The 13,225-nt window shown below is 42.0% G+C and overlaps 1 protein-coding gene across 1 annotated transcript; it reads left to right on the forward strand.

The window, feature by feature from the left end:
- The first annotated feature begins 1,020 nt into the window (after positions 1–1,020).
- Positions 1,021–8,497, forward strand: MYCBP (MYC binding protein). Its single transcript, XM_080921200.1, has 5 exons — positions 1,021–1,103; positions 1,250–1,322; positions 5,305–5,353; positions 5,543–5,672; positions 6,992–8,497. Exons 1-5 carry the CDS (start codon positions 1,089–1,091, stop codon positions 7,034–7,036), a joined length of 312 nt encoding a protein of 103 aa, XP_080777326.1. The 5' UTR covers positions 1,021–1,088; the 3' UTR covers positions 7,037–8,497.
- The last annotated feature ends 4,728 nt before the right edge of the window (positions 8,498–13,225 follow it).

The raw sequence follows: 13,225 nt of genomic DNA on the forward strand, positions 1-13,225 counted from the left end.
TTAAATTCGTATTGCTACCAGCACTTGGTGAATAAAATGACTTCTATACAAAGAGATCAAAACAAAATCTAGCCAACTATCGGGCACAACTACAAATTCTTTCAAGGGCCCTCTTCTGCACCCAGAAATGTTCTCAGTAAACAAAACAGACAGACAAACCCAGCAGCATAGCCACGTTTTAAAATAATCTGCACGTAGAGTGGCTCCTGGATGGGTAAAGTGGTACAAGCATTTTGGATGAAGAGAAACTAAAGAGACATACATACTTAGTACTACCTATAATTATTTTCAACATAAAAACATGCATAATATATATGGGAAAGAACTTAATGTTAACCACTAAGGGGGTTAATAAAAAAAAGAAAAAACAAAACAAAACTATAGGTAACGTTCCACGTGGTGATGGGCGCGCACTCCTTGTCTTTTAGGTTTTTGGTGGGGAACGCAGTGTTTCTTGACTCTCAGTTAAATACCCAGCACCGGGGAGGTGAAAATAGAACAGGAAAAGTTCAAGGTCACCCTCAGCTAGAGTTTTAATCTCTCCCTGAAGGGAAAAGAACCACGACTTCAGAGGTCATTGACCTATTCCAACATTGCTGTAGAGATAAATTTTCTCCCAGCCAGCTGCTATCTGCAAACCTTACTGGGCTTAATACTTACATGCTTAATACTTAATACTCCCTGAACATGGAGCCCAAGAGAGATTCAAACTCTCCACTACCACGTGAGAGATGCTATGCTTAGAGTCTCTAACTACCTGACACACCCATACTGAGCTCCACAGAACGTTCGCCCGGCTTTACTGAAACCTCGCCTCTTGCTAGGCAACCGAATCTCCGCGGCGACCGGAACAGGAAGATGCGAGACTACCCGGAACCGCGGAGGGCGGGAGCACGCAATCTCTCTGGGCTCCGAGGAGACAGGGATACATAGCGTCCTGGTCGCCATGAAAACAGGCCACACCCCGGCGGTCCCGGCCCGTGCCTGCCCAGTGCGCAGACGCGCGCGCCGTTCCGCGCATGAGCAGTGAGGCTTGGAGCCCGCCAGCCCGTGTCTCCGGCGCCAGCTACGCCGCTGTGGCTGTCACTATGGCCCATTACAAAGTGAGGGGGGCGCGGCGTGGCTCGGGGCGTGCGGGCGGCGCCGGGTGGGAGTTGGGGCGCGTGCAGGGCTTGGGGCCGGCTGCGGGGCGCGCCGTCTTACTGCTCTGGCCCCGGGCTCCGGTCCCTGACCCGCCGTGTCTCCTCAGGCCGCCGACTCGAAGCGCGAGCAGTTCCGGAGGTACTTGGAGAAGTCGGGGGTGCTGGACACGCTGACGAAAGGTGAGCCAGGGCGGGCGGCTGCTGCCCAAGTCCGCGCGCTCTTGGCCAGGTGGGGCCGGCCCGGGGACCAGCGAGGCCTTAGGGTCCCGTGAGTTGGGCGCACGCCGGCCGCGGGACTTTGCCTCACCCCCGTGGTCGCTCTTTGCCCGGGACTGAAACTCTTGCAGCTGTTGCAAAGTCTCTTTAACTTCCGTTACTTTCCCTTGAGCAGCCGCAGTGGACTTGTTAGCCAGAGACCTTGAGATCCCAATTGCCGTATAGTGTGCGGGATTTAATAAATTTTTCTTTAGGACAAAGGCAAATAAGAAAATTACTGGATTTGAAAGTGGGTTATTAAATAGCTCTACTCCCCCAAAGCTGGAGGTTCATAGACAGTTTGGGCTGTGGCTTTTCAACTCCTCAGCCTGTATTCCTACTTTTTGTAGCTATCATAAAGTGTAATTAAAATTTGAAAAGTGCTTCAGAGCACATAAAAATGGCTTTATACATCAAAACGGTGGAAGCTTACTGTCTGTTAAAGTATATTCTCTCCTTTCTGGGTGTAAGATTAGAAAGTATGGTGATTCCCGGAGAGAGAATACAGCTAAACTGGTCTTAACAGTATATTGAATGCTTGCTAGATGTTGAGTAAGAACTCAATATGCTTGGTGTTTTCAAGGGGATAGAATGAAATGGCTGGCAGGGATTGAAACCTTGGTCCTTTTGAGAATAGGGATTGTCTGGGAAATAATTTGTATCTGCTTTTCAGGGAAACAAAAGCTAGGGGGAAATTTAGGAGAACTTAGAAGAAAGCAGGGCTTTTAATTCTTTTACATGGATGAACTGACAAGTTAGAATTATTACTAATTTCCTTATGTTGTTGTAAGTGAATGTGAGCAAAATATAAGGAACTACTATGTGAGACCACTGTACTTGTTGGCATTGGAAGTGTCACAAATGGCTTGGAATTTTGGTAAAAACCCCTCATGTTTCTTTCATGTAATGATCTTATTCCAGCCTTGTGTTCTGGGCACCAAGGATACAGCCATGGAAATGTCCCTGCTTTTGGGAGCTTGTGGCTTAGTTAGGGACACACACACACAGTGCCAGCTAGTGGTAAATGTATAACTTAAACCATAGCAAGGATAAAGATGTAACATTTTACATGGAGTGGTAGAGGGAAGACCTTGAACACAATCTAAAGTATGGATAAGTATCCTTAACCTGAAAATTTGAAATTTAAATTGCTCCCAAATCTGTACTAACTGAGCATTGATGTGGAAAATTCCATACTTGACTGCATAAATTATGTCAGTCAAAATTCAGGAGCCTAGGAATATATACTTGTTGAAGATCATGTTTATATTATGTACATGGAATGTAAATGAATTTCACGTTTAGGCTCAGATCTCATCCCCAAAACATCTCATTATGTATGAGTAGATATTCCAACCTCTGGAGATAAACACTGATAGACTTTGTTCCCAAATAATCTGTGTGGGTATGGCTGGGGGAAAGAAATGGATGCAGTGAGTGGACAGACAGCAATACAAGACAGATGGAGGACAAGTGGAGATAACTGAATGCAGAGTCCCTGTGCAGCCTTCAGGCTGTAAGAGAATGGAAACCAATTTTAAAGGGTCAAACATAGATGCCTTATACAAGTTTACATCTTCCTTTCAGAGATGATTTAAAGTTGTTTTTAACATCAAAACATTGTAAGAAGCCAGGCATGGTGACATGTTTTTAGTGCTCTAGTGAGGAAAGGCAGATTTGCATTCATTGCTTGTCTGGAGCATGTATCAAGACCTGTCTCAGAAACAGTAGAGCTAAGCTGGAGAGATGGCTTAGAAGTTAACTCTACTCAATATGCAACTATAGGGACCAGAGTTCAGATAGCAGCACTCATATAATAAGCCATACAGGATCTTTACAAGTGTGCTCCCAGTGCTGGGGCTTGGGGAGACACATGAGGATATTCAAGGCTTGCTGGCTGCTACCCTAGCTAAAAGGGAAAAGGCTTGAGGCATATGCAGAAGACCTAGATATCTTGTTTTGTTTCTAATTGCACTTGACAAGCTGAAGTAGGACTGTTTGAATCAGAGATCAGCTTTAGCTAAAAAGTAAAACTACATCTTGAAAAAAAAAAAAACAAACTTAAGCAATCAATCAAAACAAACAAACAAAAAATACCCAACCAAACAAACAAAAAAACCCCAAAATATAAAACCTCCAAGACATAAACATCCATGAAGAAGGTGAATGGATGGAATAGCATTTTGGTTATTTTGAGCAGGGTAGCAAACTTTAAAATACCTGAATACCTGGCTTTAAATACCTAGGTTGCTAAGGGCCAGCAAGAATGCTCAGCAGGTGAAGGTGCTTGCTGCCAAGCCAAATGGACCCGAGTTTGATTCCCAGAACTCACATGGTAGGAGGGTATAGGTTCCTGAAATGTGTCTTCTGATTTCCAGCCCCACCACAATATGTAACTAGTAACAGTAAATTAGCTTCTAAACCAAAAGGGAATATGATCTGGTTGAATTCTCTTCAGATAAAAAGCGCAATCATCCCATGGAAAAGAACAAAAACCTTAACACTTTGGAATTTGGAAGCTGAAGGGAATAGGATTGCAATGGTGGAAGGGAAAGGCAAGAGCACCAATAGGCACACCCTGTAAAAGATGCTGTCTTTAAGAGTAAGTAAATAAAGACCAAGTAAGACTCAGTATAGTTCAGTGAAAGTAAATGGAAGAAACACTTTTTAATGTACATTTTTTTTTTAAAGCAGAAAGTAGTAAGTAGGGATTTGAGATGCTAAGAGATGATGGTCAGATAGTTGTGATATAAATGTGCAGATTTCTCAAAAAATTGTGTATTTTGGTATAAAATACTTACTCACTTGATGTTTTTCATATTGTCTGTACTTTAAATTATTAAAACCCCCAAACCCAACATACTTTGCTTTTGTCAGATTTTTATAACAACTGCATGGGAGGTGGGGGCTGAGGCAGGAAGATTGACTTGAGTTTGAGGCCAATTGGGAGTACAATAATGAATTCTAGGCCAGCTTGGGTTACCTATCTCAACTACATACTGGCTCAAGCATACATAGCCTCAGGAGATTTTTCAAAGAGTCCTCAGCACTGGTGTGGAGACCTTGCCACCAACATACTGAATCCTAGGAGGATTTGTTCAGTAGAGGAGTGAGACAGTGTTGACAGGAAGTGCTAGCACATTTTTAATGCCAGTCTGAGCATGCTGACTGTGGTGATGTTTTCTGGTTGGTGCCTAGCCTGTCATACATGAAATTTAATTCTTGAACATTCCAAATGGAATGCTGTTAATTACCTACATTTCTTAAACGTCTACTAGATTACATTAGACTCTGTTTTTGAGACAGGGCTCCTTGTAGTCCAGGTCTTTTAGTTCATTGCTTTTCCAGGAATGATCTTAAACTCCTTATTCCCTTGTATCACCTCCTTGATACTGAGAGTACAGGTGTGGGCCACCACACCCAGCTTTCTTCTGGGCCATTTTCCATGTCCCACTTAAGTCAGTCTTGTATACAATTCAGGAGTGGCCCTGCCACCTTCTTGCTTTCAAACTGCTGAAATATGTTTGTAGCCCTTAGGGTCAATATTCAACCAAGCTCTTCTCAGTTTTCTCAGTCTGACCCTAGACTACCTGTCCGTTCATTAACCACAACATACTGGTATGTTAGTTCCCTGAATGTGCTTTGAGCTTTCCCATCTTTTTCTGAAACACAGCTAGGTTTCAGGTCTGCCTCTGATGCTAAGTGTTCTGAAACTTACGATTCACCATTACAGCTCAGTAGTCTCTTAGTTCCTTATCTTTTACAGTGGATTATAAGTTTGTTGCTAGCAAGGACACTGACTTGTTCACCACTGTATGGACAGTCTTAGCAATCTGCTTACTGAGTTTCAGAATATTTCAGCCATCTATGCTAGAAACTTAATTGCTTATTTCTCTTTGGTTTGCAGTGTTGGTAGCCTTATATGAAGAACCAGAGAAGCCCACCAGTGCTCTGGAGTATCCTTTTCATCTCTGAAGTTAAAAAGCCATATTTTTGACACTTTTATTTATTCACATATATAGTAAGCTTTAAGTACTTTTGTTCTTTTGAATCTTTACATGACCTTGGATAACTACTGGTGGTGTGGTGGGTTACTATCCCCTGGCCTCATTCTGCTCTGAGTACATTCTTAACACTGATGTCAGTTTTTTAAAGCATCACTTAGGAGCTGCTACCCCGGAAAACCCAGAAATAGAGCTGCTTCGCCTAGAATTGGCAGAAATGAAAGAAAAATATGAAGCTACTGTAGAAGAAAATAAAAAACTGAAAGCAAAGGTAAATTTAAAAATGAAATTCAAATTAAAACACAATTTTGTCTCTAATGATTATTTGACCAAATCCTTACTGCAGGCCAGGGATGTGTGTGTAGCTCAGTGGTAGAGCATCTGTCTGGCATGTGCAAAGGTCCTGGGTTCCATCTGCAGCATGATAAAAAAAGAGTAAACAACTAAACCTTAAACTTCACTAATGGGCAGCAGGGAGGGACAATATTAGTTTCATTCAAATCCATGGCAATCTTTTTTTAAAAGATTTATTTATTACATATAAGTACACTGTAGCTGTCTTTAGACACACCAGAAGAGGGCATCAGGTCTCATTACAGATGGTTGTGAGCCACCATGTGGTTGCTGGGATTTGAACTCAGGACCTCTGGAAGAGCAGTCAGTGCTCTTGACCACTGAACCATCTCTTCAGCCCCAAATCCACAGCAATCTTAAACCTCATCTAGAAAAATCCCAAGACCAACAAAAAATAGGATAGGCAAAGTATAGTCACAAAAAGGGAGTTGAGAATCTGCATCAGTAAAAAAGGTAGGGATATTGGCTAATACTGCTTAAAGTAAATGGGTAATTTTAAAATTCTTAAGCAGTTTAGGTCAGTCCAGGCCACTGCTTTGTTAAGACACAGTCTGCACTGTCTGAAGCATGCTAACTGCAGGTCCTCAAAAGGACAGAAGTTAAGCTACACTCGATTTTATCTAAAGCTGAAATTTGCCTTTGTTCAAATTCCAATAAGCTTGAGCATCAACTCAAAGTCTTTGAGTTTTATCACATTTTGAACTACATAATGTATTTCCAAGTCTGAAACTAATTAAAAGAAGTCAAATCTTCTGACATCTAGTGTTCTTGTAAGGAACCACAAATTTCTATAAGAGAAAATGCAATGTCTTAAATTACCAAAGATGCTGAGATACATACTTGGTTGTTACAATGTAGACCAGGATAGCTTCAAACTCAGAGTAGCCTTGCCTCTGCCTCCCTGGTGCTGATTTAAAAGCTTCTGGTACTTTTAAAATCAAACATTTGTTACTTTTCATTGGCTGACTATACTAATAGAATCATGTAGTAATTGAACAGGTCAGTCATGAACTGAGGCTAAAGTTTAGTTCTCCAGCTATGCTAAATATTTACACAAAAAGACTTTTGTTAGGTTTAATTGTATTCAATCTTAAGTGAATGGTATAAGAAGGATAAGTTCAGAAATTGATTACTGACTCAACTAAGTTGAATATATTATCTAATTTCATTGTGTTACTAAGTGTTTTTACCCAACTTAAATAAAATTCATCTAAATCCTCTGTCTTTGCCCTATAGCTTGTTCAGTATGAACCACCACAGGAGGAGAAGCGTGCTGAATAAGATTCTTCTCAGTTGAAAAGACACTGAAAACTGGTTTTGTATCACTTGAATAGCTTGTATAGTATATGATCTTTCCTGAAAAGATGCTATAAACTTTTAATATGTTAAATTCACTCATCACACTTTAATGTTATAAACACATATACATAGAATCACCAATAAAAACTCAATATAACTTTCTTTGGGTCTTAAAGCAGGAGAATCCAAAGTAGATCTTGAAGAAAGCTAAAGAGCCACATAACTTCACCTTAAAAGACATTTTATTTATTATCCAATTAGGAATAATGGTACTGGTTGTATTTTAGGTAGGAGATTTAGCATGGAGCTACTCCTTGGTCCAGGACTTGAGCATAGTAGGCACACTCATTCTTGACAGCGTCCATTTCCTGTAGACAGCTGGACATATCTGTGATGTACAATGCTTTTGCATGGGTTCCCATGTATCTTCTGCTCTTTTATAGAAATCTAGAACAAACAACTCTTTTTGCCACCACTTTGCCTTAGATAGCTGTGTGTGAATTCTGACACCACAGTTTTTTTCTATGCAATCATGCCCATCTGATAATGCTGCCTTGCTGTGTGTCCTTCAGTGCGTTCCGGTTGCACATAGTCTGTGTCATTTTCAGTTGGTGTAATGCTGCAGCTACCTTGACTGTAATTTACATAGCTTCCAACAGGACTACACTCTTACCCTGCCTTCCTTAGACGAGCACAGAAGAGAAAATTCTGGGTTCATACAGAAACTGGGATGGGAAAGGAGATGCACCATCATGTCACAGATAATTATAGTATGTAATTATATAGTGATTTCTTTTCCCTCAGACAGTTTTTTGAGCCTTGAATTCATTTTATCTTTATTATCCCTTTGAAGTAGGTAGGGCGAATAAAGGGAAGGTTGGGTGTTGAATTTTTAGGCCAAAGACTGACATACAGACTTGTTGTTAACTGTAGAAACCTGAGCAGGTCAGTTAATGGTTTGGAGATCCACTATCCTCATCTGTACCATGAAAACATTTGCTGCCTACCTCACAGGGTTGTTGTGAGGTCAAATGAGAGAATGTATATGAAAGATTTGTAAATGGTAAAGTACTCGTTTTGTTAATTCTTTTCTTTCTTTTTGGTAGGGGACAATCTCATATACCAAGGGCTGGCCTTTAATTCCTGCTCCAACTCACAAATGCTGGAATTCTAGGCATTCCCCACTACATCCAGCCCTTTCCCTTTTCTCTGGGAAGAATCACAGATGTGTTGTTACTTGCTTTCTTTACTGACAGGCACATAAGCCCTTATATATCACACCTTCTATCCTTATTGTCGGGCAGCTTGTCATTAAATTTTGATCACAGCACACATCCAATCAAAGCTGGTTTAACCAGTCGAAGTACTGGCACCTGCTGGAAACTCTGACCAAGCCATTTACAAGGGCATTGTAATCAGTCATGTTGGCAGGATTGTGGCAATGATCTGCATTTCTTCTAGTCACAAGGTTTTTTTTTTTTTTTTTTTTTTTTTGTTTTGTTTTGTTTTGTTTTTTTCTGGAGGGTGGCCAGATACTACTGAAAGAACATTCAGCTGGGCAGATTATCTTTGTTTATCAATTTTCGTGCCTTCTGGATGAATATCACTGGACTAAGTGCTGGTGAGACATGAAAACAACTACAAGGTGGGTTAGGATATGCTAAGAATTGTAGGAATAATGAAACAGGGCCCCATGAGAATTTGGTAGAGAGGGGACTTAGCTTCTTAGTAGTTTGTATGGCCATTATTTTGTGAATACTTACAACTAACTACATTTTGTTTTCTGGCTACTACTCCCTCCCCATGGTGCTATTAGTCATTCATTCATTCATCTCACTCACTGTATGTATATATGCAGCTGTGACTAGCCTGGAATTATGTAGCTGATGGTAGCCTCAAAGTCGAGATTCTCATTCCTCTGCTTCCCAAGTGCTGGGATTAAAGCTGTGTACTACCATGCCTGGTTTAATGTTATATTAATGTCAGTAGGTCTGTCACTGTCTCTTGAACCATTCTGTTGCACACTAATTGCAGCATGTGGGCTAGATTACCACCTGTAGGTGGAACTGACTTGGACCAGCCATTGATATTGAAGAATTCAAGGTCTGGGACTGGAGTGATCGATCAGTACTTAAGTGCACTGGCTGCTCTTCCAGAGTTCAATGCCCAGCATCCACATGGTGGCTCACAACCATCTGTAGTGGTTGTTCCCTCTTCTGACATGCAGATGTAACACAAAGAACACTCACACATTTTAAAAAATCAATAATAAAAGATAAAAAAACAACCAATCTTAAGAAAAAAAGATTTTGAGGTCACTGGGCATCATTAGCCACCAAATTCAGGTCCTCTCTAGGAACAGTACATGCTCTTCATTATTGAACCCCCTTCCAACATTTCTATCAAGGACTTGAATGGATGAAGACCACATATAAGATGATGCTAAATGAAATAGGAAATGTAAGCCATCAGTTCAGTTCCTGCGACAATTCAGCTGCTTTGTCTATAGAATAAAAATTAGAGGCTATAGACACAGCTCATGGGTAGATGTGATTGGGTGCAGGCCTGAAGAACTCAGTTCAATCCTTGAATCCCACAAGGTGGCAGGACAACTGTCTCCTGGGAGTTGTCCTTCTGCATGTGCATACCTACACGCACACAATACATATGAAATTAAAAAGTTCTGACCAGACATGATGGTCCATGCCTATAATCCTAGCACTTGAAGGCAAGAGGGTCAGGAGTTTTAAGAGTTATCTCTGACTACACAGTAAGTTAGAGGCCAGCCCTGGCTATGTAAGACCGTCTCAATAACCACCCCACAAAAGGTATGTGTGTATTTGTGTATGTATGTATCTTTATATCTTGCCTACCTTACAAGACTAATGTCAGGATCAGATCAAATACATTTGGATATAAAACTGCCTTGCAAACTGTAAAGGACTACCTGCAGACCAGTCAGTAGTACTGCCACACCTGTAAATACCACAGAATTGAAAAGGTTGGTTGTAGACTCTTGGAACAGCTTTGAACATGAAAATCTGGAGAATCCAATACTGCTGGGCACAAACAAGTATCAAGTCTTACAGTGGCTAAAGTGTATAGTTACACAAAGTGAGTAGGATTTCTGATAAAATACTAATTCTGGTGATCTCTACTGTGAACCATTTATACTCTCAAGGAAGCTTAAAACTCCATTTTGGAGAACAGAAATATTGTCCAGGTGCAACCAAATCTTTCTAAAAGTTCTACTGTTACTCTGTAGGTACCAGGCATCTGAGGGATGCTGACAAGCATGAATGCATTTTAAGGAAGAATGATCAATAGGGAGAAGGGATGTGAAAGCATGGCTGAGTTGTTCAGTGTGGGTTGTCACCAGCTACAAAACTCAGTTCCTCAATCACACCACCGCACTTCTAACATTCAGTGCGCATGTGACCAGTAAGTACTCTCCTGAACAGCATAAACACCAGACTTCCAAGTCTTATAGTACAGTACTGTAGAAGTAGTGCCCAGCAAGTACTCTCCTGAACAGCATAAACACCAGACTTCCAAGTCTTATAGTACAGTACTGTAGAAGCAATGCTCGAAACAACTGAAGCTAACAGGGAACAGAGAAGACTTTTGGGGGCCTGGAACTCACTGTTCTATCAGGTTGAGAAGACTTGGTGTCTAATAAAGACTGCATCTGAATAGCAGAAGGACTGTTTCGAAGAAGTGAATACTATTTTGTTCCACTTTGGGCTTTGAGGAGTCTGACTGTTGGCCTGAAGCTTTATTTTGAAACAGACTTTGATATCATAGCGGGAATAACCCTCTCTCTGGTCCTGCTTCCACTTCCTTGGTGCTATGATAACAGGCAAGTGCTACAAGGTCTGGAGTTAGTGCTGCAGATGCAACCTAGGGTTTCATGAAAATTAGGCAGGCATTCTTCCAACTGAGCTGTATCCCCAACCCTTTGAATAAGAAACCTTATAAAAATTATTTTTATTTTTGTATATGAGTGTTTTGCCTGCATGTGTTTATGAGTACCACAAGTGTGCCTAGCATCCTTAGAGGCCAGAAGAGGGCACCGGATACCCAGGCACTTGATGGTTGTGAGCCATCATATGGTGCTGTTACTGAATGGGTCCTCTGCAAGAGCACCAAGTGCTCTTAACCTCTGAGCCATCTCTTGAACACAGAACAAAAATTTAAAACAGAGCTTTGAAGATGGTTCAGTGGGGCACTTGTCAGATGAATGTGAGGTCTCAAGTTTGAATCTCCAAAACTCACATAAAGTTGAGCATATTTACGTCAGTAATCCCAGTGCTCCCACAGTGAGATGGGAGTCAGACTAGAAATTTACAGGCTAGTTAGCTTTGCATGTGCAATGCTAAACAAAAAGGAAGAAACTTTGTTCCAAAAGTCAAGGTTAAAGTTTAAGAAATGTGTGGTTGTCCTATGACTTCTGTTAAAACATTTATCAAAGCTAACGTTAAGTTTTATTTCCTCTGGCATAGGAGTTGGTTCTCTGAATCCATAGGTTAAGCCAACTGGATTGGAAATATTTGGGGGGACTGTACTGAGTATGTGTAGACTTACACTTATGCAAAAACCCACTCTTTAAAAAGGGGTTTCTAGCTTAGGCTGTCAAGGATGTGTTCATCTGCCTCTGAAGTACTGAGATGTACAGATGTGTGCCATTGTGCCTGGCAAAGACACCATTTTATTTTTATTGTACTGGTTATTATAGTTAATGCAGACATGATATAAATTACATGGAGTGTGCATAGGTTCATATGCAAATAGCCTATATTAGGAATTTGACCGTCTTCCAGTTGGTTAATGGGATTAAGGGTGTCCTGAAAGCAGTCTCCCATTGATACTGAGAGACAGCACATTGAAGTGCATTCCGCCTGTCTACTAAGTACTATGGAGGTGATATTTTTTTAGGTAAGGTTATGATGATTTCCGAGGATATAGCCTGCCTTTAACTTCGAGGATCAGGTATACCAAAATGATTTACTAGAGTTTACTTTTCTCTCCACAGTCAAGTCAATCTGAGTAGATTCGGCTATGTGGTAGAATTTGCCTGGCTAATTTCTTTGCGTAAAGCCCCTGAATTTCATCCTCAGCCACTTTTAAACAAACAACATAGTCACTTTTAAAAACCAGAACTCCTACCCCAACTCCCTTTAAGTGTATAGGGCTGTACTTTAAGGGTTGTAAAATTTTTACTTCTGGAGTCTGAGACATGAAAATTCTCTTACAGCTTTCTGAAACACACTTAGGCATAAGCATTTGCCTTCGTTATTAATTCCTCTAGTCTCTAATCACAAAGAAGTCAAGTACTCCGTTGCTGGATGGGACACTGGAGCACTTTGACTAGGTGGGATGGAGAAGATCGAGTCCGTGGAATATAAGGACTGCAGTATCCTATCAGCGATCTCTTTGCAGAAATGAAAGGATTTTTTTTTTTTTTAAAATCATGCTTGTATCTGTTTTCCTTATCCGGCTCCAGCTACCACCACGGGCAAGTTATCACTGAGTTCCCACATACGGAATCTATATGGAATGGCTCACACACAACCGACTCCTGTGGACTTCCTCACCCAATTCCAGAGCAATTCATCTGTCCTCATGACCTTTTCACATAAAATCTGTACTGGGTCAACTTACACAGAGGTCCAATCTCTGTTAACCTTCACGCAACTTGAGGGCAGGGAGGGGCAATTCTGTTTCCAGTGCCTTCCTGGTACCCCGGACCTGGCAAGCATCTCTAAATACCGGCTGGGCAGCTGCAAACGGGGGTGGGGGGTGGGGGGACACAATGAATTCTTACCCAGACGCCTAGAAGCATCTTCCCCGCCGCGCTCCGTGCCGGAAGGAGGCGGGGAGCAGCCCAGCACGCGAAGGGAAGGCCGAGGTGCGTGCGGGCTGCCCCCAGGGCAAAAGCCCGGAGGCCGACGAGAGGCGCGGCCCGGCCGAACTCCTCGTGACTCCTCCCCCCCTCCCTACTTCAGCCGCTGCTAGTCAGGTGATTCCGGGCACGTGATACGCACCACTTACCCTGCTTGCCTCGGAGTGGCAGCTCGCCCAGCCAATAAGAAGCCGAGGCTTGGCGGCAACCCAATCGGAGCTGGGTTCGGGGGCGGGCCCTATGGCGGCTGCTGCCGGGGGCGGCGGCAA

The sequence above is a fragment of the Micromys minutus genome (genome assembly GCF_963924665.1).
Source record: "Micromys minutus genome assembly, chromosome: 9".
Taxonomy (NCBI): Eukaryota; Metazoa; Chordata; class Mammalia; order Rodentia; family Muridae; genus Micromys; species Micromys minutus.

Bases quoted from the DNA above. Each gene is read 5' to 3' on its own strand.
- MYCBP (XM_080921200.1), top strand. The intron at 1,323-5,304 runs GTGAGCCAGGGC...TTTGGTTTGCAG, and splicing joins GCTGGACACGCTGACGAAAG to TGTTGGTAGCCTTATATGAA. The intron at 5,354-5,542 runs GTATCCTTTTCA...CACTGATGTCAG, and splicing joins AAGCCCACCAGTGCTCTGGA to TTTTTTAAAGCATCACTTAG.